Source organism: Rhinolophus ferrumequinum, chromosome 12, assembly GCF_004115265.2.
Source record: "Rhinolophus ferrumequinum isolate MPI-CBG mRhiFer1 chromosome 12, mRhiFer1_v1.p, whole genome shotgun sequence".
Classification (NCBI taxonomy): domain Eukaryota; kingdom Metazoa; phylum Chordata; class Mammalia; order Chiroptera; family Rhinolophidae; genus Rhinolophus; species Rhinolophus ferrumequinum.
In genome coordinates this window covers 80,480,566-80,507,087 of record NC_046295.1, presented here as the reverse complement: position 1 = coordinate 80,507,087, position 26,522 = coordinate 80,480,566, and the positions used below count along the sequence as shown (strand labels likewise).

Here is a 26,522-nt window from a genome sequence, read left to right as displayed (position 1 = left end):
CGATGACGTAAGGAGTGGCGCCCCTAGCGACCGCAGTCACTAGGGGCGGCGCGCGCCGATGACGTCAAGGAGCGGCGCCCCTAGCGACGCGGTCACCAGGGAACGGCCGCCCTGCACAGTGGTAGCATGGACGCGACCACAGCCCCGCATCGCATCCCCCCGGAAATGCCCCAGTACGGGGAGGCGAACCACGTCTTCGAGATGATGCAGGTGACCCGGGCAGCCCCGCCCTGTCGCGACACGGGGCGGCGGCCGGGGAACCTCTGTCGCGGTACCAGGGTGACAATCAGGCCCCGCGCCGGTGATCTTGCAGCTGGGGGGCCACGTTTGTTAACCCACGAGATTGCCTAACTTGGGGAGTCTGACTCCTCTTCCGCTGTGACCCCGAAGGATCCCTCACTCTGGGGGTAGGCTCTCCTGACCAGGATTTGGTCCTGGCTCCGCGCCAGCCGGCTGGATGGCCTGGAACAAGTTCCTCCCTCTGCTCAGTTCCCCCGTCTGTGAAATGCCGGGATGCAAGAGGTGCTCTCCAGGGGTCTCATGCGGCGCTGACCGTTCCCCGGAGGTCTGTAGTGTTGGTTTCAGAGCTGGGGATTGTCCGTGATCAAGGTGGCATCCCCATCCTCTGAGATGGCCTCCTCCTGAGACAGCAGCCCTGTGGTCTGGACAGCAGCATTTCTCCCCTGGCTCTTCCTCCCTGGAGCCAGGAGCTCCCAAGCTCTCCTCCTGGGTACCTGACCTGACTGGCCCCCACTCCCTGTGTGACCTTAGGCAGAGCCCCACCCCAGGTGTTCTGCTGGTGTCCCTTCTGCACCTAGAGGTAAAGGCTTTCAGGAGCTGTCTAGCCTCTCAGGTTCTGAGGGCCAGGGGGACCCAGGAGCCCAGCTTCCAGAGCATTTGTCTGCTCCTCGGGCTCTGCCCCACTCCCACGGGCATCATTGCTCTAGCAAACATGTTTCCTTTAGAAAGTGTTAACTGATAGAGGAAAAGAGAGAAAAATTTCTAAAACCGAGTGGCCAATCAAAGTAAAGAAAATGGGTGGTGAGCGGGATGGGGGAGCTCCTAGGGGCTCTGTGGTCTGCTCTAGACAACCAGGTGGATCTCAGAGTGCTTGCTAGAAGGAGCAGTCCCGGAAAACGTTTAGTCCAGTATTTCCTGTCTGCAGTCATTGGTGTGTTCCCTCCATGGTTTTTGTTTGTTTGTTTGTTTGTTTGTTTGTTTTACCATTTCTGCTTTTTACACTTTAAATTTTAAAATAATTTCAGACCCACAGAATGCTACAAAAATAGTCTGATGTTCTGGTGTGTCCTTCCCCCAAATCCCCCCAGGAATACATCTAACATAACCAGTACATTGTGAAAACCGGGACCCTGAGGGTGGTACAAGACTTAACTAGACTATAGGCTTTCACTGGATTTCAGCCATTTTTACCTGCACTCGTTTTTTTTGTGTGTTTATGGTTCTATGAAATTTTATCACCTGTATAGATTCATGTAACTACCACCACGTTGCCATTTTAACCTAATTATTTCTTTAAATCAACCCACTTTTTAAAAATTGAGTAACTTATTCTGCTTCGTCCTAAACGGTATCCTTGAAATCATAGGTTTGATGTATTTTTCTAATACACACATTTGATATACAGCTATTTAAAAGTGAAATTAAGAATATTCATCTGTGAACCATCTAAAGTCATCTCACACCATCTCACCAGTGATATATGACCAACGACCTCATCCAAACGTGCCATTTAACAGGTGGGGAAGCTGAGGCCCAGAGAAGGGAAGGGGCTTGCTGGTGAGACAGAGCGGGGCTAGGACTTCCTACAGTTCAGTGCTCTTTTTACTGCCCCACACTCCCTCTGCGCTCCCAGGGCTAAAGACCCTCCCTGCTTGTCCCTAGGGTGAAAGGGTGCCCTATTGTACCAGCCGAGCTCCTCTCAGCTACCTGGTTCATTTCTGTGCCTTTTGTTCTGGGACCGTGGAAGCTCTTTCTCTTGGAATGAAATGGCCAGGCTATCCCAGGATTGGTTAGATATTTGGCTGGTAAATATTCTGTCCCCCTGTGGAGGGACACCGGTAGCAGTGAGGGCCATGTCCCTCTGCAGACATCTGCACTGGACACCTGCTGTGATTGTGCCAGCACTGGGACAAGGGCGAGGCAGTAGCGGTACGCACGGGCTGCAGGCGCAAGTGGCAGGATTTACCTAGTGAGTGTGAGCAGGAAGGTTCTTTTCCATTGAGACCTGAGGACTGAGGAAACGCAGTCCAAGATGAGGGAGCAGCGTTTGCTAAGGCTCTGGGATGCATGAGAAGGAACCGAGAGAGAGAGAAGACTGGTCTGGGAAGTACAAAGGGACGGAGGGGAGCAGGCCCTGGCCCGACTGAGTCGGGCATGGTCCCTCCCGCCGCCTCCCCAGCAGTACTACACGGCCCCTCCCGCATGCCTGTGCTCATGGCATGCAAGCAGCTGCCAGCTGGGGCAGGTGCTAGGTCCCAAGTTGAAGGTATATTGGTGAGGTGCAGTGATTAGGCCATAGTGACCAGGTCCTGGGCCACCTGAGCTTGGGGTCATGGGTGCCCCTGCAGGTGTTAACCACCTGGGTGTCTGCCCTGTGCCCACAGAACATGCTGGAGCAACTACTGATCCACCGGCCCGAGGAGCCCATCCCGTTCATGATTGATTACTTATACCAAAACAACGATAATGGTGAGCACGAGAGGCGGGGGGTGGGGTGGGGGGCGCCCCCTTCTCCTGGGAACAGCTGTGACCCACTCTGCACTCCTGTGTCTGAAAGGATGTCAGAACAGGGTGGGCAGGGGTTTTGGCAACTTGGGGTGGTGGTTAATTGAAAAATGCCTTAATTTCTTATTAGTACAGCTAATAAAAATTCTCTTGCCAAGTTATGAAAATGAAAACCTCAGAATGGCCCATGGAATCAATTATTAATGCTTTCGCACAGCCCATCTGATGTCGCCTGTTGGGTTTGAGCTCTGTGATCATTCCACTTGTCAGGTGTAAATTTGGTTTCTGGTCTACCTAGACAGGCAGCATTTGGATTTTCCTGATGGTCTCATTATCAGTGCCCGTTAATCAGTTCCAGAGCTCCCCACATCTTGGCCCGAGTGCAGGTCAGCCGGACCCAAAGCCAGAGCCCAAACCCAGGGAGTGGGGAGAAGCGGCTCCCTTCCACGGGATTTGCCACGTGACGGAGGGTCATTGCATCCCAGGAGCTGCCAGGAGAACTGGGCTCTCGGAGCTTTGATGTTTCTTTCATTGGAGCACTAACCACTTTGAAGGAGCTACCAGGCACCAGTGAAATTAGCGCTTGGTGCAGCTGAGAGGGATGCAGACCTGATATGCCAGTGTGGGGCTCAGAAGCCCGAGATGAGAAAGGACACTAAGTAGTTTAAAAAGTCAGTAAGAGAGAGGAGAGCTCCCCCTCACAGGGGAGCCCTGCGCACCTGGCCTTTTCTGGGAGCTCTGCCTGCAGCCCCCATGCAGTGTCAGGCTTGGTGCAGAGCGTGGAGGAGCCGGTTCACAGACCTCCGCAAGGTTGTCCAAAGAGAGCCCCAGCAGTGCCTTTTTCTGAGCCTCTAGATGGCCAGAATTGAGAATGGACATTGATTGTGAGCCCGTAAGCCCCAGTGGGCACAGAGCCGTGACCCCAGGGGTCCCAGGAGGGGACCTTCACCCTGCCTTTCTGCCTCCCGCCGTGATTCACTTTGCCCCACAAAGACCCTTTCAAGAGGCCTACAGTCTCTGGTTCATGCGGGTGGGAGGGTCTCCTGTTCTGCAGGGTGGGTGTTAAGCCACCTTCCTTTCTTCCTGGGGGCCTGCTGCACACTGCACTGCTTACTCCCTACCCCCCACCCCACCCCCCAGCCTCCCAAACCCCCTGCCCTGGGGCTCTGCTGTGTGAGGGCTGCTGGGAGCATTTCCGCCCATGTTCAACTTGTGAACATGTAAAGAAATGGTGAGAGGGCTCTGCTCTCTTGGCCTTGGTTTCCTCATTCGTAAAATGGGCATGTTTGGTTACCAGACAGACTGAGATGGAGGTGGCGAAGCTCTGGCATGGTCTCTGGTGACTGGTCGGCGGCAGCCACGGGAAGGATGCCTCAGACACGGGTGGGCTGTGGAAATGGCAGGGCCCCGACACTCACTCAGAGCTTCAGGTGGGGCAATGTTAGAGCTTCCACCTGTGAAAAGCTTAATGAGATCTTTCGAAATTAAAATTGCACTTGACAAAACTATAACTTTGAACCCCAAGTAGCATTGTGATGGTTTGAAACGTCTTGATTAGGGGTGAATGTGCCACGCTGTGTGTTCACCTTGAACCTCGGAGCTTAGCCAGTCTGCCCGGCTGGAAATTCAAGAGCCTGGTATTTGAGACCAGTTCCATCTTTATGTTTTGATCTTGCTCCTCTGTGTGCAGATATTTTCAGTGTCCAACTATCCACTTCACCAGAGTGTTTCAATTCAAACCTCATTTTTCTGCTTTGGACGCAGTGCGGCCGCCTCCGTGCGTCCTTCACTACCTCCCGCCCCCCTGTCATTCATGGGTCTCGTGGCTTTCCAAGGCTGCCCTCCATGGAGCCTGGGCCCCTTTCTCCACGTTACCCCGCTCTGTTGCTCTCAAGTTGGCTGAAGCATCTGGACCTGCTTGGGTCAGCTCCAGCTGGGGCCGGCCTCCTACTTGTCCTCTTGGATAGAGGAGGCGAGGTTTGGGCCACATGCTCTGTCACAGGGAGCAGAGTCATTGGGGTGCTGATCTGTCCCCACACTCTCAGGCCTTTGGCTGAGAGCTTTTATGGACATTGGAGCATCTTGGCCCTTTGGCTCAAGCCCCACTCACTTAAGTGAAAAGAACAGAGGGACATCTGTGGGTTTTCCCCCCGTGCCCCGCCCTCCACCTACAAGTGAAGCAAAAACGAGAAGGTGGAGGGGAGGCAGTGGAGAGGACCACACTTTTGTGCTTTTTCTAGGAGTGCGGGGAAGCTGGAAACGGTTTAGCCCAACCCCCATGTGTTCTAGAAGTCGGACAGCAGGCACGGAGAGGTCCCCTGTCACTCAGCGAGCGTTTCCCCTGCCCTGGGTTAGATTGTCACGCCTCTGTCGAGTCATGAGTCACACAGTGGCCTTTGTTACCGAAGCCGGCTCTCGGCTCTCGACCCTCTGCTTCCTGGGCATGGGTGTTGGGTGGTCCGGGCTTCACAGCGACAGGCCCAGTGGCTGGTGCAGAGGGAGAGAAGGTTCCAGACTCCTCCCGGTGAGTGAGCAAGCACACAGGGAACTAGGGGAGCCACCCGCACTTAGGCTGGCAGCCCCTTCACCGTGAGAAAAGCAGATTTAGTACAAAGTGAGCATTTACAGTAGCCCTGGGCAATATTAGAGCAGGCGACGGTGTGTATTATGGTATGTTTCGGTTTTTATCAAACGTTTGTCCAAGAAAGCTGTGTATTAGAACTCCAATACCTAAGGGTTTTCTTGTGAATTTTAAATCATGCTCCTAGTTAAACCTCAAAAGGATCTGTGGATGGAAAGGTTTTTTGATTTCCTTTGAAGTGGTTGGAAGAAGTTGATTACTCTTGGCAGTCAAGCAGCCTTTATGACACTGTTTATAAATAATTACTCATGAGCAGGGCTGGAGTTTCAAGGTGTTAGATTTTAAGAAACTGAAATTAAACACATAAATGTGTGCGAGAAATTGTGGGGGAGGCCGTGGACGTTCCCCTTTTGAAGCATTTCCACAGCTGTGTACAATTTGGGCGCCACTTATAGTAGCCCGGAAGGGGGAGGGGTTTCCCAGTAGCCTTTGAACGCTGTCACTTGGTCAGGACGAATGTGTGACTTGGGTGTCGTTCCCTGACCGCTCTTGCAGAGGTGCGTCTCCCTTCTCCTTGGGTTCTGCAGGCCCTCAGCCCTGTTGGGTCCAGCCCAGGTTCTGAGGAACTTCGGTGGAGGCCTGTGGTTAGAGAGGCGGCCAGGAGATGGGCACACGAGCCAGACCCCGTCCCCCATTGCACCCCCACTCTGGCTTTGGCAAACAGGCCTTCTCGTCATGTCCGAGTAAGCTCTTTGCTTCAGTGCACGAGGCCCTTCTGCCCTCGACCACCCTCCCTGCTGCTCGAACGCTACCCCTCCCCCAAACCTTCCGTGGCACCCTAGTTCCAAGCTTCCCTTATCATCTCAGCCAACCAAGTGTCCCCAAAGCCACCTCATTTCCACACTCATCCTGTAAGCAGTATTTTCCACCTGCTATGGCTTCTCTCATCCAGGTTGGGAGCCCGGAAGGCGCTGCCCCAGGTTCAAGGTCTTGCAGAGCACGGCCTGGGAGTCCCTGCCCTAGCTCCCGGCCCAGCAGCTGAAATGCCTTCCCTGGACATGAGTCCTGAGCTTCCCCGGCCAGGTGAGCCCAGACTCTGGACATGGTCTGGGAGGCGCTGTCCCTGGCCACCCTGCAGGGCCTGGCTCCTAGTGACAGTGTTGGCGTGACCGGTGGCAGCCCCCTAACCCCCAAACGTGAGTGTCATTACAGCACCGGCTGCAGTGTCTGGCACCCAGTGCATCGGTGCTACATGCCCTGCACCACTCGGCGGCCTTACGTGGGGCATTGTTCCTGGTGCGGTGGCCCTGGGCCTGGTTCCTGCCTGTGCAGGATTCTGTGAGCCACGCTGGCCTTTGAGTAAACACCCCCCCTGCTCCACTCGGCTGCATCTGGTTCCTGCGAGATGGACCGAAGAATGCCAAGTGGCAGAGGGCATCTTTGTCTGGAGGAAGTAATGGTGGTGACAAAGGTGACAAAACCTCAGTAACCACAGAAAGGGAGGGGACAGCCGAGGAGGCCACTGCAGGTCCTGCTCTGTGCATGGCTCCTTGCTGTCCTGGCTGCTGGAAAGGAGGATGAGACTTGGTCCCTGCCTTCAGGGAGCCTGCCGTTCATTTGGTGGGGCATCGTGCTGCCACCGGCTGCCCAGCTGTGGCACAAACCTTCCCAAGGCGACCAGTAAGTAGCAGCCAGCCTCTTGGTCATGAGTAGGGAAGGAAGCCAGTGGGGCTGGGTGGGTGAGGCTGGATTGGGGTGAGGGGGGCATTCTTGATGTGGAGATGACAAGTGACAAGGTAGGAACATGGAAAACATCTTCAGGAGGAAAAGGGAAGCTCCAGGTCAAGGGAGAGGATTGCTCAGGGCTGCCAGGTTGTGTTCTGGGTCCCCAGCGAGGCGAGGCTGTTCGCGTGAGCAGGACACGTCCCAGCCTGCTATCGAGGTCGTGCCCCTCCGGGACCAAGAGGACATAAAGGGACACAGAGCCCTTTGGCCAGAAGAAAACTGGAAGCTGAGTCTGCCATACTGAGGAGGGCAGGACGCAGTACAGCCGAGCCTTGAGAGGAGTGCGTGCAGACGTGTGCTGCACTGGGGTGTCGCGCGTGTCCCGGCCGTTGGCCAGGTGGCAGGAGGTGCCCCTGGCCCACCCCGTCCTCGGCCTTCCGGCCCCCACGCTCCTGTTAGTTCACATCAGCCTCCACAGGCAAGACGCAAGTTACCCATGTTTCACACATTGACAGGGCCATGAACCAGACTCACAAATGTTGAGAGATGTAGAAAACAACAGTGTCCTAAAGCAGTTATTGGAGACACGTCAAAACCAAGTAAAGCAGAAGGCCATGACCTGTGTCCCATGTCATTCGTGTTCCGGGGAGAGCAGTTCCGTCGTTGGAGGCGGGCACAGGACCACTGCTCCCTGTCGGGGCTCGTCGAACGCGTCACCTCTCGACTGTCACCAGGGCCTGTGGCCCACCTTACTCTCTCGGCAGCATGCAGCCCAGTGCTGAGCACAGAAGAGGCGCTCAGTGAGTTGTGTGGAGTGAATCACTGAATTATCTTGAACTTTTCCTCCATGTGTTCCCTGAAAACCAGACGGAGCTGTGAATTTAAACGCAAGCAGTCTGGCTGGTCGTTACGTCGTGGACACTCTAGTTCCTTCTCAGTGTTCACCGCCAGATCAGGTCTCTGCATGGATGGGTTCTTTCCCGGTGGCCTGGCAGGAATGGGCTCTGCTTGCAGACGTTAGGGGCTCAGGGGGCCGGGCTCAGGGGGCCGGGCTCAGGGCCCTGCCTGACAGTGGCTGTTCTGCGCCCCTCCCCACCCCCGTAGTTAGGGGGAAGGGTGACACGATCAAGGTAGCCGTCAGCGCATCCCCTGTGCAGGTGCCACATTCTGTTTCCTTTATTTTGACCCAAGTGCACACACCTCCCACACTCTTCTTGAGATGCTGGTCTTTTCCAGCAGCCAGCACCCACTCAGTGGTCCGGTAGCCACTTCAAGAATTCTGCGTGGCCAAAAGCCTGCCGGAGCCACGAGTCTCAGGGTGAAGCAAGCAGCCGGTGTTTCTATTTGCATCAAAATGCCCATATTTGAAAACCTAGATTTTCCTAGCTGGGGTTTTATAAATCTGGCCCATACACTGCCGGCTTTCCTCCATTATTTGCCTCCGTAAAATGATGGGGAAATACAATTTGCTAAATAAAAAGGCATAAATATATTTTAAAAAAACCAAGCCTCAAAGGTCGATTTACATAAAATACAGCTTTATTTGAGAGCGTGTCCCCGAGACGAAGTCCCTGTTTAAAATGCTTTATGGTGTTTGAAATCTCAATTGTTCTTGATATTTATTAGTTTAGCAAACAAGTTACCATGTCCGTGTCCCCTCAGAGACAGAAAAATAAACCAGCTCCGTGATCACTTACCTCTCTAAACACAGAGAATATGTTGTATGGCGAGAGGGTCTCTGAAGCACTGGGTTACAAACGACCGTGTCACTTGCAGAAAATGAAATCTGGGGAGGAAAGAAATGATGCACCCAGAGCAGCACAGACGTGGGAGGTTGCTTTGTCACATGGTGCAGTGACATTCAAATCTTTCTATTCTACAGTGCCGAAGATTGTGGTGTTAGGTCCACCTGCCGCGGGGAAAACAACTATCGTAAGTGTGTTGTATGAAGTGTTGTGATGCTGTCATCTGTCACTTAGGCTGCAGAGCTGGGATGAGACTGCGCGTCCCTGATTTCAGCACTGCTGAGCTTTGCTGATTCTCCTCTGGCTTCTTATTTTCTTACTGCAAGAGGCAGTATGTGTTCATGGTAGAAAACCTAGAAAATACTAAAAAAACAAAACCAAAACAACAAAACCCAGAAACTATAATTCTTCAACCATCCAGAGATAAGCCTTATTTGAACATTTTGGGATCTACCTTGCAGGGGTTTCTCATGGCGACAGGACTGTGTCTTTGCACAGCCTTAGTATTAACCTAAGGAGAAAGCCCTGGAAGTCAGAGTGCTGGGTCAGACAGCGTACACATGTCAAAGACCTTTGGCATGGAATCTCCAGATTTGCTCTTCAAGTTTTAATTATGAACTAGTTCAGCCAATCAGAAAAGCATAGAAACGCCCAGAGGTTACAGGAACCTATCATTTTGCCGCACTCGTTTTGATGACCCTTTTTCCATTTGAAAGCCAACTTTAAATACACCGAGAACACGGCATCCCATCTCACCCCTTTTCTGTCTCTCCCTCCTTGGAGGAGACCCCTGTCCCTGAAACGGTGTGCTTCATCCTACCTGCGGTTTTAATCTTTAAGCGCCTTTTTCTGAAGTGCCCAAATTTTGTTAACACTTCAGTCATCTGAGATGGGACTCTTTGTGTCTTTTAAAAGCCGGGTACCCCTCCCTGGGTGACTGTCATTGCTGAGCCCTTGTCCCAGCCCTGGAGAATGTAGCAGGCTGTTTCCCTGATTAGCTGGCATTTTGCTTTATTCTGCAAAGGAATTAAGATGGCCGATCCTTGCACAAAATAACCTGCCTCTGCTCTGCTTCAGAGTTAGTGTCCCTCCCTGTTCTGTGCACCTGTCTGTCTTTCTATCCATCTGTCAGTCTCTCTCTGCAGTTTTTCTACTTTGATCTGCAGGACCAGGCTGTCAGCTTTCACTCCTATCTGCAGTCCTCCCGCCTGAGCCGCTGTTTTGCTGTTAGAATTGCTCTTTTACTGGGGCTCCCAGACCTGGCCAGCACAAGCGAGCGTTACCAGGGTGCTTTGGAAAACGCAGGTTCCCGACTCCCCACCAGGTTCGCCTCATCAGAGTCCCCTGGGGAGGCCCAGGAAGCTGGTTGACCAGCTTCCGAGGGGGATTCTGACCCTGGGAAGTAGGGTGGTAGCCTCTGCACCCCGACAGACAGGCTCAGGGAGCTGTGTAAAAGCAGAGCCGGGTTGCTCAGCGTGAGAGCTATCATTTGGTGAAGGATACTCTTGGACCACCTTGCTTCCTTCCTGGCTCTGGCTCTTCTCTGATCACAGGGTTGAATTCATGAAGCACTTGTGACTCAGAGCAGAGACCGTCTTCTGTCAAGTCCCAACTTGGCCAAAGTCAGGGCCCGACAGCGCTTAGCTGGTGTTGCAGCTTGTAGCTTGTCACCTTTTGGTGAATTCGCTGTCCCTGCCCCTGACTGCTCTATGCAGACACGCAGAACCTAATGTCACAATAAGATGATACATAGTAGAGTCCCAATGAGGACCCCACAGGGCTCTTTCCTGATGGCGTCATCGACATGTCCCAGCTTGAGGAACAGAGAGAAGTAAGGTTCGTACCTGCCCGGGGACCTTCAGGGCCCTCGGAATCATCCTGACACCAAAATGGTCATCAATATAATCTTGGTATTAAGAACATTTTATGCATTGTTATTCCTTCAAGTTCATTATTCCCTTGTGTAAATAATAGTCATGAATTAACTAAATGCACAGTTGGCCAGAATAGGTCACCTCCCAACCTTTAAGAGTGTGGTTGTGACCCATATGTAGGTCCTAGCCCTGCATTTCCTGTTAGAAGGCTTTCTTGCATTACAAACTCATTGTCCACAGAGCTTGGAAAGGTATGCCCAGGACAGCTAAAGCATCGCCCCTTTGTGGGTTTTCCAGCTCCGTTAGGAGCCAGTGGCTAGTTGAAGGGGAGAGAGCACGGGAGCAGAATTCCTAGGCTGAGGGTTACTTTATGGGTTTGTCTCCCTGGGTGGTCTTCCTCCTGCCAGAAATAATGATGTTTCCCTGTGGCCCATCTGTTCTAGTAGAGTATGGGAAGGCCTAAGCAGTATGATGGAGTTCGCTTAATTATAGCTTTCACTGAAATTTTCTTTTCCTCTTTTCTTTCTTCAGGCAATGTGGCTTTGCAAACATCTGAAAAGCAATCTTCTCACCATGGAGAACTTGATAGCAAAAGACTTTTCCTCTCTGGCGTGTTACCAGAAAATGAAGGTGGGACTGGCCCCGGGGAGTGAGAGTTCCCAAGGCTCCCCCATCACCTGCCCCTCCCCCCTGTTAATTTCCATTTCCTGTTGGATTAAATGAGAGCAAGTGCTGGGGTAAGATGAGATACAGGCAGGAGGTGATGGAAGGAAGGAGAGAATTCTTAAGCAGGACGCATATATGCTGGTGGGTACTGGGGTGAGGAGTTTTTGGTGGGAAAGAATCAGCAGTGGAGTGAGGAGGCCATTTTTGTACTGACCGAGGGGCCCAGGCTTGTTCCTTCTCTTCTGGTTAAATCAGGTGGGCGTGGATGTGTGTGGGGGTAAGGATGGGGGCGGGCAGGGGCTCCGTCCTACAGCTGGTGCACCTGCTGGCCTGTGCCAGGACGTGAGAGCTGAGCTGGGCGGCAGCTGAAAGCGCGGAAATCCAGCGCTCTCCCGGGTGGAAAGACCCCACGCACGCACAGCACCTCAGGGCTAGCACGGCAGGGCTGCCTGAGCACAGGGGCCGCCCTCCTGGTGGGCGGGGTCAGGCAGCCCCGCCCACGCTGTCCCTCTCACACACATCCCATAAAGGACGGGTGTTCTGTTTCCAAAATCCCACCCACCCTGTATTTGAAAGACATTTTTTTATCAAAAGGGAAATATAGGGCTTCATCATGTTGCTTCTCTTTAATGCAAATAGAAACTTTAAAATGTTTCTTTAAAATCCCCCTTGGAGCATAAGCAGGCGTCAGTCTTGTCGGGCAGCGTTCACAAAATACCACAGGCTGGGTGTCTTGCAAAGGACAAGTCCTATCTCTCAGTTCTGGAAGCTGGAGTCCCAGATCAGGGCGCCAGCAGATTCAGCGTCTGCTGACGGTCGTCTTGTCCTGTGTGCTCACATGGCAGAAGGGGCCAGGGAGCTCTCTGGGGCCCCTTGTACGAGGGCACCACCCCCATTCACGGGGCTCCACCCACATCACCTCCGTAGGCCCCGCCTTCCAATACTGTCACTGTGAGGGTTGACATTTCAACACATGATTGGGCTGCAGGGGCCACAGACATTCAGGGCACAGCCGCAGGGTCTCGTGCACATTCACAAGACCCAGGCTGCACCCTGTGTGTGAGGGGAGACAGCTGAGAGCAGTGAGGACCTTGTGTCTGCTGAGTCCTGAGTGTGTGCTGGGCGCTTTCTGGGCCTCCGCGTTCCCCCCCTCATCTCCCTACTCAAAAGCCTGTGGAGATAAAGGAATTGCCCAGGGCCAGGGCGGGGTTCGGGCCTGGGGACCCCCTAACTTGGCCCCAGCAGCCTCTGCAGGGCTGCAGGCTGCGCTGGGAGCCAGTGGCCCAGCTTCATCTGTGTTTCGATGGGCGAGGTCTTTACCACGTGGCTGTGTGGTCGCTCTTCCTGGTCACTGAACTTGGAAGGAGTTTCCAGGCCCCATGGGCCTCCGGTGAATGGTGGCCGGTGGGACAACTGTTCTGGCCAGCCCTTGGTTGCTCAGGGCAGAAAGGAGGATCAGAAGGGAGATACACTGGCTCCTGGGACCTGGACAGAGGAAGCACCACCTCGTGGGCTGTGGGCCAGGAATCGGGCAGCCACCCTGGGCCTCTCTCCGTCTCTCTGAGGCCACTTCGTCTTTCATCTCCATTCTCTCCATGGTTCTCTCTTCTGTCTTTCTAGGCCACTCATGACCACCATCCTGTTCCTGGGTTCAGACCACCCACAGAGGTAGCTCCAAGGCCCAATTCTCAGGAAAGGGAATCAGCTCTGGCCAGCTGGTCAGGTGTCCCCAGGGCCCGGTCAGTTCTGGGAGGGATATGGACAGAGGGCTCGGCGAGGCCATGCAACGCGGACGTGGCTGGGAGGGCCCTGGTGAGGTGAGCGGTTCTCGCATCGCGGGTGTGACCCAGGCAGACCCCCCCACCCGAGTTTACTGATTGCAGCAACTGGATAGAAGAGAAGGAGACCCCCAAGGTCATCCACCCCCGCAGGGAACCAATTCTAAAACTGTTTAATCCAGAGCACTTCCTGCCCCCATGTGGCCTGGCGGGGAACCACGGGGTGGGGGGCATGTGATGCCCCCTGCTCTACCCCTCCCAGTCCACAGTCCTGCAGGAGTCGGGGTGTGCGGTTGTAGTTTGGGGGGACACCAGCTTTTGGGGGTGGGAATATGGTGTTAGAAAGAAGTGGATTATCTCATTTTGTGCAGAAGATAAGCTTCTCAGGGTGCAGGAGGGAGGCAGGCTTATTTCTAGGATAAAGATGCTTTTATTAGGTTTATAACATTCAACGAGAGGAGGGAGTTTCAGGAAATTCCTCCTGGGTTTCATTACGCTAATTATCAGTGTATTTCAGACCACATCGAAGTGCTTTCAAGGGTGTCTTGTTGGGGTTCTTTGCTGGGAAGCACGGGGGGATGGGGCGGGAGGGAAGATGAAAGGCGCGGACGTCAGGACTGATGAAGGAGTGAAAGGTTCAGAAGAACACAAGTGGGTGCGAGTTGGGCCGCTGCGCGTGGCCTTGCCGCAGATGGCCGCCCGCCAGGCAGTCCCCTCATTAAGTGTCGTCTGTAAATCATCCGCTGATTTGGACCCCTTACAGTTCTTTGCAAGTAGCAGTAGCACCTTCAGATGCCTAATTTTCTCCTGTTAATCCTGGCTCCGCCCACCTATGCAGAATCGTCTTAGGTTGCTGCTGTTAACCAACACGCCTGTGCTGCAGGCATTTCCAAACGGTTTCTGAAGTGCTTCCTAGTCACCTGCTGTTTGCCAAGTGCTCTCCGGCAGCGCCAGGGGAGAGCCCAAGACGCGCCTTCTCCTTGCCCCTGGGAACTTCTGGCCAGTGGGGAGACTGAGGGCGCCATAAAACTGAGCACAACCCTGGATTTGGGGCCAGGAAGCCTCAGGCCGCCGGTGGCTTGACTGGTGATTCGTTTCTCAGGAGCTGTTCCCTAAGCAGCTCCTGGGTCCCAGGCTGCCTCTGGGCTGGGAAGAGTGTACAGGCGACAGGATTTAGGGGCTCCGTGGAGCCATAACCACGGTCACGCTAAGCAGAGCCTCCTAAAGGCATAACTGTGATGCTCGCGAGTGGAAGGTTCCAGAATCAGGCAGAGGGCCACCAAACCCATGTAGGCAGGGATATGCCTGAGCATGCTGGGTTCCAGGTGACCAGGGATTGGAAAGAGCTTTTTTTGTTTTTGACTGTTTACCCTAAACTACTGTAAAAATGTATATGCTCTATGTTCCCCGTCAGCCACGCAAGGCAGTGGTGTGGGACAGGCCTTTTTGGGAGGTTTGGGGTAGTGGAGGTAATTACAGCCCAGGATGGTGACAGAGAAGCCCGAGGCCCAGACTCAAGCTCCTTGTAAAGTGGCCGTTCCCACCTTAGGGCCTCCCTTCCAGGCCACCTCCCTCTGCGGGCCTGTTGGGTGCCAGGGGTGGGTGGGCGTGGGGGTAGGGGGGTCTATGTGCTCCCTTCAAAGTCTTGTCTCCTCTTCCTCCTCTGGTCTCCTGCCACCCCACCCCCTGCTGCCTTTCGGAACCTGGAGAGTTCCTCCCATGTATACCCTCCCTGACAACCCTGAGAAGCAGCAGAAACTTTGAAGTGAGAGCTGCCTTGAAAGGATTCTCTGATCAGTTCTGACCTGAGCTCAAGTCCAAGTGCTGGGCTTCCTTCCCCACCAGGAGCCCCTTTGGGGGGGAGGGGGGGGGAGTCGGAGACCAGGAGTTACAACGGTTCCCCTCAGACTCTGCTCTGGATGGAAGCTCATATTGCAGATCAAAATGCCTATGGCTCCTGAGCGAACGTCACCCAAAGGTGACTCAGGGACATTAGGGGCCCTGACAGTGGGGCCTGGGGATGGGACCACGCTGGCTCGTGTCATCCCGGTGAGGAAGCCAGTCTTGGAGAAGTTAAGTGAGGCGCCCTAGGTGGCAGAGCCAGGGTCTGAACCCGCAACCCTGGATGCCTCTGAACTGCAGCAGACACCTCCGAGGTTAGCACCTCAGGGTTCTGCCCCGGGCCCCGGGCCCCGGGAGCTGGCAGGGGAAGAAAGGCCCATATTGGAGCCAACACAGCTGATTCTGCCCTTGACAGCAAGGAAGCAGGCTGCGTGTTCCATTGTCACCGAGCCGCTCACCGGGAGATTGAGGGGCCAGGGGCCTGGGCCGGGCCTTCTCTGTGACCAGCAAGGGCTTCACTCGGCTCCATCAGTTTGTCCCTGGTTCTCCCCAAGAAGCTAGGCTTTGGGGCTGGTGTGGGAGAGCATGGCAGGGCTCGGGAAGGAGGAAGCCAGATTCCTGCAAAGACAGCTTGGCAGAGCTCTGAGAAGCCTCGCTCCCCCCACCCCCCCAGACATGACACATCAAAGCTGGCATCAGGACAGCACCACGGCAGGGGGCACCCAGGAGGGGTAGAGCTCAAAGTCACCGACCTGTCCCCCACTGTGCAGACTGCAGGGGGCGCTGTGCCCTATCTACCCAAACCCTTGTTCTCTGACTGGCTTGCATCCCCTCCCTGTCTCCCCCCAACCCAGTCTCGGGGTTCTAGTACCTGTTTGAATGCTGTCTCTTGAATAGGTCTTGTTAGGGAAGGGAAACGAATCTGGAGAAACTGGCCTCAGGGTGGAAACTGGCTCTACCTGAAGGCAAGAGGGTCACGAGGGGTCAGGAAAGGCTAGGAGGGGGCGAGGAGGGTGGGGGCAGGGCTGCCCAACCCCTACCCTTGCCAGCCTGGGAAAGTTTCCTGGGATCACTGGGAGGATATGGCCACGGGCAGAGAGACACCCTCCCTCCAGGAACTTCCCTCGTGAGGTAGGGCCCTTGAGTGCTTGAGTTTGCTAAGACGGGTTCTCCTAGACCAGCAGCCTCACCTGAAAACTTGTTAGAAATGCAGATTCTCAACTCCACCCCAGACCTGCTGAGTCAGAAACTCTGGGATGGGGACGGTGATCTGTGCTCTAACAAGCTCTTTCAGGATGCACGTTCAAGTTGAGAACACCTGGCTTAAGCAAGAAATTAGCAAGGTGGGGGACAGGACAGGTGGAAGGACACAGGTGTCTTAGGAGAGGCTGGAACCAGGGACTGATGCTGGCTAGCCTCCTTCTTGTCTCTCTGGCCTCTTTTCAATACGTGTCATTCATTCATTCATTCATTCATTCATTCATTCATTCTCTCTTGCTCACTCTTGCTCTTGACTTTTGCTGTGCACTTAGTAGAAGCCATTGTAGCCCCATAACTTTCAAGTGGACACGTTACAAGTCTGGTTCCCATCAGAGGCTCCCTCTTCCTCATCCTCTCATTGTCTGCTGTCTTCCTCTTCTAATTGCGTATCCCTGGAAAGACCATTCTGGGGTTGAGAGACCAGGTTTCTCTCTCTCCCTTTATTCTGGCTTCATTCTCTCAAATTCCCCTCATGCCTGCACAGGGGCTGCTGCAGCTCCAGCTCTTACATCCTCTCAGCTTTGGATCCAGTGCAAAGCAAGGGTGCCTGTCCCTGAAGATTGCACCCATGTCCTGGGCCTGCCTCTCACTGGCTGGGATTGGGTCATGGACAGCCTCTGAAGCGATCTCAGTGGCTAGGAGTGAGATATGCTGATCAGCTGGCACTAATCAGAGCCCTCCTCTGGGTCTGAGGGTGGGTTTGACCCCACTGAAATGATATCAATGGAAGGGCAAGAGGGCGACTCCTCAAAGGAACTTTGGGGTCTGTGTTACTGGAGGTGGGGTGAATGGATGCTGGGCAGAAAATAAAAGCAAAAATTATAGCACTGTTGCTCATTTCTTCTGGCAAGTTGTGTGAGGCCTGGAGAGGTCAAGACCAGCCCAAGATCACCGAGCTGGCTGGAGCTGTAGCAGTCATTCTGTCGCCACGAGTAAGAAAGGCTGTTCCATGAATCCCCCACCCTCAGCAATGGGACTTAGCGTTTGGAATGTATTCCGACCTCCCATAGCCTTTATCGGAGATGTGAGTGGGAGTTGGGAGAGATTTTTGGCCCCTGGTTGTGTACTACAAGGGGAGGCGACACCCACCAGGTGTCCGTGGCCCCCTGGCAGAGCTGCTGCTTCTCCAGACCCCCACCACGGAAGGAGCGTGTGGGGTGTATTAAGGGTACTCAGGAGCAATAATTGCCACAGCACTGAGTCCTCGCTGGGGACCAGGCACGTCCCAAGCTCATCACATGTATCATGTCATCTAATCCTCACGGCAACTCTTGGAAGCTCATTGTCTTCATCTCATTTACGAGTGAGGACACCGAGGCTCAGAGCATTGAAGGCACTTGTCCAGGGTCACTCGGGGTGGCCAGGGCCCAAACCATGGTCGTCTGAGTCCCTGGCTGACACAGTGGCCCCCAAGGGTCTCCCTGGGATCTGTCTTTCCCCACTTGGCCTGTCTTCCTCCTGAGACCAGAGACCTCCAGCCTTCTGTCCTACCTCGCTCCTGGCCCTCTCCTGGGAGCTGGGTACGGGATGCCGTGTTCCCCAAGGATGTCCTTCATCCCACCTTCATATGCCAAGCCAGCCTGAGGAGAGGCAGCAGTGCTCGGGGTGGAGGCTCGGAGGGAGCCTGGAGGCGCTCGGGTGGGGCAGGGGGAGAGCATCTGGGTGGGGGCACTGGTAAGCAAGAGGGAGAGGGAAAGGGGGGCAGCCCATCCCGGAAGGTGGGCCTGGGCTTTGCAGAAGCCATGGGGCATTGGCCAGGCTCCTGCAGAAGCTTGGTGTCCACATGGCTGGGTCCTCAGGTCTCCGCCGAGTCCCAGGGCTGCCAGCTGTGTCCTGCCAGCTCAGCAGGCAGGTTCAGGCCCTCACCGTTTGTCCTCTTTCCCGCAGTCAGTGCCCAGCGTGCTGCTCAGCAGGCTGATTCAGGAGCGCCTTCGTGCGGAGGACTGTGTCAAGCGGGTAAGAAAGCCTGCGTGGAGCCAGCATGGCTCCCGCGGACATGGGGGCTGGGTGACTGGGTAAAGGAGGGTGAGGGGCGTGTGTCCGTCCATGTCCTAGAGTGAAGAAGACCACGGGCCTTCAGAGGAGGGTAAAACAGACAAGTTGGAACTCAGTGAAGGTCAGCCTGTGGCTGTGGATTTCACCTTGGATGGAACCTGGTGGAATCTGGGGTGTCCACTGAGGCACCTGTAGGAGAAGAGCGGCCTGTCCCAGGGGCTCACAGGAGAGCGTTTAACAATAGGACAGCTATGGAATGGGGGGAGCCTGTAGATAAGGCAACCAACCAGTGCTGGTGAAGTGACCTGAGACCCATAGTGTGGGGAGCTGGACACCCCTGGACCTGGAGGGGCAGAAGGAGAACGGGGTACCCCAAACTCTCCTTCCAGCCTTTGATTGGCCAGTGCCCCCTTTGGAGGTTGAATCAATTGCCAATGGCCAATGATTTAATCAACCATGCTGGTATAGTGAAGCCTCCATAAAAACCCAATAGGACTGGGTTTGGAGACGTTCCAAGTTGGTGAACATGTGGGGGTGGTGGGAGAGTGGCACCGCCAGAGGACGTGGAAGCTCCATGCCCCTTCACACATGCCTTGCCCTATGTATCACTTCCGCCTGGCTGTTCCTGAATTATATCATTTTATAGAAAACCCATGATCTAGTGTGTACAATGTTTCTCTGAGTTCTGTAAGCTGCTCTAGCAAATTAATTGAGCCCGAGGAGGGGGTCCTGGGAACCTCTGGTTTATAGCCAGTTGGTCAGAAGCATAGGTGACAATCTGGACTTGTGACTGGCGTCTGAAGTAGGACCGAGCCCTCAACCTGTGGAATCTGATGCTATCTCTCAGGAGATAATGTCAGAAATGAGTTGAGTTGCAGGAAAGACACCAGGTGATGTCCTAGAATTGCTTGTTGGTGGTGTAGGAACCACCCGCCACACACACACTGGAATTGGTGACCGGAATCCAAAAGAAGAGTGGAGAGGGTGGGAGGATGTGGAGTGGCAAAAGAGGGACAGCAGGCACAGTGACTGACTGCTGTGCACCGATGGATGCTGCGTGAGTGCTTTTCCCCCACGGGCTCCTGAGGAACCCTATTTGGTCAACACCATTACTTCCCCATTTTAAAGATGAGAAAACTGAGGCCCAGTCTCCCCCCACAGTCCGCAGGTGATCTCATCGTTCTCATACGAGTGTCTTGTACAGAGCAGATGTTTTTAATTTTAATGAAGTCCACTTTATCAGTTATTGGAACTTTTTTTAATACTCCATTTTAATTTAGCGATTGTTTTTTTTGTTATATCTCTTTGTATAGTTTTATTTTTATTTTTTAGTGGGTGATCTAGCAATTACAATGTACAGGCTTACGTTTTCACAGTCTATTTAGAGTCAGTGTTTTACCACTTCAAGCAGAATGTGCAATATTAGGTCCCTTTCCTCTCCCCTTCATGTTGTGATTGTCTTATGTATACATCTATATACATTGAAAACCCCATCAGGCAATGTTAACAATTTTTGCTTTCAGTCATCAATTATATTTTAAAGAACTCCAGAGGTGAAGAGTCTATTATGTTTACCTGGGTGTTTACCATTCTGTTGCTTTTCCCTTCGTTCCTGATGATCCAAATGCCTCTTTCTGTCTGAAAAACTTGTTTTAACTATTGTTTTTTTAATAAAGCAATCTTTTATTTTATTTTTTTAAAGGTTTTTGAAATTTTTTTTATTGGGAAATATTGGGAAACAGTGTGTTTCTCCAGGGCCCATCAGCTCCAACTCATCGTCCTTCACTCTAGTTGTGGAGGGCTCACCTCACTGGCCCATGTGGGAATCGAACCAGCAACCCTGTTGTTCAGAGCTCGCGCTCTAACCACCTGAGCCACCTGGCCGCCCTCCAGCAATTCTTTTAGAGCAGGTATGCAGGCAATGAATTCTCTTGATTGTCCTTCAGCGGAGAATGCCTTTATTTTGCCTTCATTGCTGAGGGATATTTTTTGTTGGATTTAGAATTCTAGATTGAAAATGTTTTCTTTTGGCACATTACAAATGTTTCACTTACTTTTTTTTTTTTTTTAAAGATTTTATTGGGGAAGGGGAACAGGACTTTATTGGGGGAACAGTGTGTACTTCCAGGCCTGTTTTTCCAAGTCAAGTTGTTGTCCTTTCAATCTTAGTTGTGGAGGGTGCCGTTCAGCTTCAAGTTGCTGTCCTTTCAGTCTTAGTTGTGTCGGGCACAGCTCAGCTCCAGGTCCAGTTGCCGTTTTCTAGTTGCATGGGGCGCAGCCCACCATCCCTTGTGGGCATTGAACCGGCAACCTTGTGGTTGAGAGGACGCACTCCAACCAACTGAGCCATCCGGGAGCTCAGCGGCAGCTCAGCTCAAGGTGCCGTGTTCAATCTTAGTTGCAGGGGGCAGAACCCACCATCCCTTGCGGGATTCGAGGAATTGAACTGGCAACCTTGTGGTTGAGAGCCCACTGGCCCATGTGGGAATCGAACGGGCAGCCTTTGGAGTTAGGAGCATGGAGCTCCAACCGCCTGAGCCACCGGGCCGGGCCTGTTTCACTTACTTTTGACCGGTATGGTTTCTGATGGAAAATCCAGTCACTCAAACCCTTGTAAGTAATGCGTCATTTTTCTCTTGCTACTTTCAAGATTTTATTTGCTTTCAGTTTTCAGCAGTTAAATTATGATAAATGTCTTGACATGAATTTCTTTGAATTTATTCTTTTTGGGGTTTGCTGAGCTCCTTGAATTTATAAGTTAATGGTTTTCTCCAAACTTGGGAAGTTTTCAGCCATTATTTCTTCAAATAATTTTCTGCACCTTTCTTGTTCTCTCCCTCTCAGACACCAATGACATGAATATCAGACCCTTTGGTATTTCCCCACGGGTCCCTGAAGTTCTTTTCTTTTTCCCCTGTGTTGATAAGATTTGATGATTTGTTTGAACTCTCTTATTGTCTTATTTAATAAGTCAATAAAGACTTATTGAATCTTTCCTCTCCCATCTCCATTCTACTATTGAGCCCATCCAGTGAGTTTTAAAATTTGATTATTGCATTTCTCAGTTCTAAAAATTCCATTCGGTTCTTCTTTCTACTATTTCTTTGCCGAGGCTTTCCATGTGTCCATCCATTTACAGCTGACCCTTGAACAACACAGGTTTGAGCTATGCAGCTCCACTTGTATGTGGATATTTTCCAATTGACCCATGCAGTTCAAACCCGTGTCGTTCAAGGGTCAGTTTCACTGTTGGGAATTGGGGTGTGCAGACCCCAAGTGTAATTATACATGGATTTCAGCTGTGGGGGAGCTTGGTACCTCTAACCCTCCTCGTTGTTCAAGGGTCAGCTGTACTCGTTGGAGCTTTGTTATCATTGTTTAATAACAGCTGCTTCCGAGGCTGGTCCGATTATTCCAATTCACGAGTCATGTCGTCGGTGGTGATGTCTCATATCTTCCCCCAGGTGGGCTGAGATTTCCCTTGTTCTCCTTGTGCTGAGTAATTCTGTATCCTGGACATTATTTATTTATTTATTTAGATTTTAATGAAAATATAGCGAACATACAATATTATACTAGTTTCAGGTATACACCATAGTTATTCAACATTTATACACCTAAAGAAGTGATCACCATGAGAAGTCCAGCAGCCACCTGACACTGTACCACGTTATCACAATGTTATTGACTATATTCCGCACGCTGTACATTACATCCCCGTGACTTATTTGTTTTATACCTGGACATTTGGACCTCTTATTCCTCTTCCCCCACCCCCTTTTAAATGTATCGATTACAGTTGACATTCAATATTGTTTTATATTAATTTCAGGCATACATCAATAGTGGTTAGACATTTATGTAATTTAAGAAGTGATCCTCCTGACTAATCTAGTGCCCACCTGGCACTATGCATAGTTATTACCATATCACTGACTATATTTCTTGTGCTTTACTTTACACCCCATGACTATTTTGTAACTAACTACCAATTTGTGTTTTTTAATCCCTTCACCTTTCACCCTGCCCCCCAACATCCTCCCATCTATCACCCCAACAAATCTAGCACCCATCTGACACCACACATAGTTATTGCAGTATCATTGACTATATTCCTTATGCTATATCCTGATTCCTGTGTAATAACCAGTTTGTGCTTCTTAATCCCTTCCGGTTTTTCACTCACCCCCACTCCCCTCCCATCTGGCAACCATCAGTATGTCCTCTGTACCTATGAGTTTGTTTCTATTTTGTTTATTTTGTTCCTTAGATTCCACATATAAGTGAAATCACATTGCATCTGTCTTTCTCAGTCTGACACACTCCACTCAGCACAACACCCTCCAGGTCCATTCATGCTGCGGCAGATGGTGAGAACCCATTCCCTTCCATGGCCGAGCAATATTCCGTTGTATCTATGTACCACCTCTTCTTTATCCATTTTTCCATCCATGGACACCCAGGCTGCCTCCATATCTTGGCCATTGTAAACAATGCTGCAGTGAACCTACGGATGCACACGTCCCCTTGAAGTAGCCTTTGGGTTTCTTCAGACAAATACCCAGAAGTGGGAATACTGGGGCTTTCTTTGTCCCTTGTTATAGCCTTTGTTTTAAAGTCTATCTTGTCTGGTATAAATATTACTACCACAGCTTTTTTTTTCATGAAATATTGTTTTCCATCTCTACTTTCTATCTGTATGAGTCTTCAACATGAAGTGAATGTCTTATAGGCAGCATATGTAAGGGTTTTGTTTTCTTACCCTTTCATCCCTCCTATGTCTTTTGATTGGAGCATTTAATCCATTTACATTGAAAGTAATTATTGATAGATATGTAGCTATTGCCATTTTCTTATTTCATAATTTTGATTTTTTTTTTTCTCCCTGTCTTAAAGAAGACGCTCTAACATTCCTTATAAAACTGGTTTGGTGAGATGGATGGACCTAGAGAACATTATGTTAAGTGAAATAAGTCAGACAGAGAAAGATAAGTACCATATGATCTCACTTATTTGCGGATTCTAAAGAAAAGAATAAGTGAATGAACTAATCAGAAACAGTTTTGGAGACAAAGAGGAAAAACTGAGGGTTGCTAGATGGGCGGGAGGGGTGGGGGGTGGGGGGGAGGGTGAGGGGATTGGAGGGCAGTCGGTGACCACAGGATGGCCACGGGTTTGAAAATTAATCTGGGGAACGTAATTTGGTGGTTACCAGAGGGTAAGGGGGGTGGGGGTGGGGGATGAGGGTGAGGGGGATCAAATGTATGGTGATGGAAGGGGAGCTGACTCTGGGTGGTGAACACACAGTGTGATTTATGGATGATGTGATACAGAATTGCACACCTGAAATCTATGTAATTTTACTAACAATTGTCACCCCAATAAATTAAAAAAACAAACAAAAAACTGGTTTGGTGAGGATGAACTCCTTTAGCTTTTTCTTGTCTGGGAAGTTCTTTATCTATGCTTTGATTCTAAATGATAGCCTTGCTGGGTAGAGTAGTCTTGGTTGTAGGTCCTTGCTTTTCATCACGTTGAATATTTTGTGCCAATCCTTTCTGGCCTGCAAAGTTTTGTTGAGAAATCAGCTGATAATCTTATGGGGGCTTCCTTGTAAGTTACTAGTTGCCTTTCTTTTGCTGCTTTTAAGAGTCTCTCTTTGGGGATGAGGGTGAGGGGGATCAAATGTATGGTGATGGAAGGGGAGCTGACTCTGGGTGGTGAACACACAATGTGATTTATGGATGATGTGATACAGAATTGCACAACTGAAATCTATGTAATTCTACTAACAATTGTCACCCCAATAAATTAAAAATAAATTAAAAAAAAAAAAAAAGAGTCTCTCTTTGTATTTAACCTTTGAAATTCTAATTATAATGTGTCTTGGTGTGGGCCTGTTTGGTTCATGTTGTTTGGGACTCTCTGTGCTTCCTGGACTTGTATGTCTATTTCCTTTGCCAGGTTAGGGAAGTTTTCAGTCATTATTTCTTCAAATAGGTTCTCAATCGTTTGCTTTCTCTCTTCTCCTTCTAGTACCTATATGATGCAAATGTTGTTATGCTTGATATTGTCCCAGAGGTCTCTTAAACTGGGCTCATTTTTAAAATTCATTTTTCTTTTTGCTATTTTGATTGGATATTTTCTACTACTTTGTCTTCCAAATTGCTGATTCAATTCTCTGCTTCATCTAGTCTGTTGGTGATTCCTTCTAGTGCATTCTTCATTTCAGTTATTGTATTCTTCACTTCTGACTGAATCTTTTTTATGAATTCTATGTCCTTTTTTATGCTTGGTATCTCTTTGTTGAAGATCTCACTAAGTTCCTTGAGCATCCTAACAACCATGGTTTTGAACTCTGTTTCTGGTAGGTTGCTTGCCTCTACTTTGTTTAGCTCTGTTTTTGGAGTTTTCTCCTGTTCTTTCATTTGGGATTTATTTCTTTGTTCCCTCATGTTGGCTGTCTCTCTGTTTGTTTCTATGTATTAGCTAGATCTGCTATGTCTCCCAGTCTTGGCCAGGTGACCTTATGTAATAGGTCTCCCTGGCCACCTGCTCCAGGTGCTCCAGGATGTCCCTTATATGGGTTGTGTGTGACCTCCTGTTATAATTGAGCCTTGATTGCTATCGGCACATCAGTAGGTGGGATTAACCCTCAGGATGACTGGCTGTGGGGTTTGGCCACAGCCACAGCTTACGGGGTGCTATGCAGAGGGCTTACCCTACTGAGTGGGATTCTCACGCCTGTTGAGACCACTCTTTGTGTATGCCGCTTGTGGGGCTAATTGGGTGGTGTTCTGCTGTGATCTGAAGCCAACCTCCAAGTATGTTTGTTCTGGGGCTCCTCTGCTCCAGTGCAGGCCCAGGTCACCCACTGCCTGGGGACTTCCTGGTAGGAGCTTCAAAATGATCCGTGTTGTTCGTTTCCTGTACTAACCCTGGAGGCATGTGGGACAGGCCACGCTGCGAACTGAGGACGGCTGCCACCAGTACCAGGCCTGGGGTAATTCCACAAAATGCCAGGACACCCAGAGGCCTGCTGCCACCTGCTGGCTACCTTAAGGTTCAGCCCCTGATAAAGTTTCCTATGGTAAGCAAGTTGGTGAGGCAGGGTCTCAAGGAGTCACTAGAGGGGGAACAGTTGTGGTCACCAGGTTAATGTAGACTCTGGTTTGGTGCCAGTGCTCAGCCTGGAGCTACTCAGCAAAAGTCTCAGGGCACACCGAGACCAGTCACTGCCGCCCTGGGACCCATGGACTCTGGTAGTTTTCCAAGAAAGAGTGCAGTGTGGAAGGGGTTGGCTGCTCGAGGAGAAAGTGCCGCTAGCTGTGCGCAAGTTGGGTGGGATGGGGTCCAGCTGAGTCAGCAGAGCAGAGCTGTGGAGCTCACCCGGCCAATCAGATTCAGTTTGGTCGTAAGCGTAGGGGGCGGGCTCAACACGGGAAAGATGGCGCCCGCCTGCCGGCTGCTCGGGAGGAGGACTCCTCACAGGGAAAATGCCGACTGTCCTCCAGCCCTCACTTGGCAGCCACACACCTCCTTGTGGCCCCCGTATGTCTCTGAGGTCCCCTGAGTCACCGTCCCTCCGCTGGAGCCCAAGGTGAGTGAGTGAGTGAGTCCGTGTGTGGGCCATTTAAGAGGACACCTACGTTTTCCGCAGTTTTCCATCCCACCTGGAGGTCGGACTCCCCATTGTTTTTCACAGACAGGTGTTGTGGGGGCTCCTCTTCCTGGCACCAGTGCTCTGGGCTGGGAAGCCTTGTGGGGGGTGGGGTCCCTTGCTTCTCCCGGGGGAACCTGTGCAGCTGAGGTGTCCCTCCTGGTTCTCAACCACTACATGGAGGTTTGGGGCCCGTTCTGCGTCTCCGCACCTCCTACCAGTCTCTACGTGGCTTCTTCTTTATATTTTTGATTATAAAGCTTCTGTTCAGCCAGACTTCAGATGGTTCTCCAGGTGGAATGTTCTATAATTTAGTTGTAATTTTAATGTGTTCACAGAAGGCAGCAGGCGCCACGTTTATTCTGCCATCTTGGATCCCTGTCTGTCTGGGGCATTTTAAATCCCGCTGAGGCTCGGTCTTGTCTGAGTCCTGTGTTGCATGTTGATATGTTTGTCTTCACAGGCAGCTGACTCAGTTGGGCTCAGGTCACAAGTGTCAACTGCCTTCTCTGGGTGGTGGTTTTGGTCCCACTTCTGTTTTCAAAGGTTTGCAGTGCTGTGCAGTGCTCTCCAGCTCAGTGCTGTGTGTGCCACTCGGGGGCGTGGGCAGAGGCCGTGCTGTGTGTGTGCCACCTGGGGGCCTGGCAGTGG

General features: G+C 51.6%; 1 protein-coding gene across 2 annotated transcripts in view; it reads left to right on the top strand.

The window, feature by feature from the left end:
• The first annotated feature begins 75 nt into the window (after nucleotides 1-75).
• AK8 (adenylate kinase 8) overlaps nucleotides 76-26,522 on the top strand; it is a 115,028-nt gene continuing 88,581 nt past the window's right edge. The window contains exons 1-5 of one of the 2 annotated variants that reach the window (XM_033123348.1): nucleotides 76-210; nucleotides 2,625-2,709; nucleotides 8,934-8,983; nucleotides 11,202-11,300; nucleotides 18,104-18,172. In XM_033123348.1, the coding sequence (XP_032979239.1) occupies nucleotides 127-210; nucleotides 2,625-2,709; nucleotides 8,934-8,983; nucleotides 11,202-11,300; nucleotides 18,104-18,172 (387 nt within the window). In that variant the 5' untranslated portion in view covers nucleotides 76-126. Of the gene's footprint in view, nucleotides 211-2,624; nucleotides 2,710-8,933; nucleotides 8,984-11,201; nucleotides 11,301-18,103; nucleotides 18,173-26,522 lie in introns of those variants that run through there. The other variant, XM_033123349.1, reaches the window with a different exon arrangement.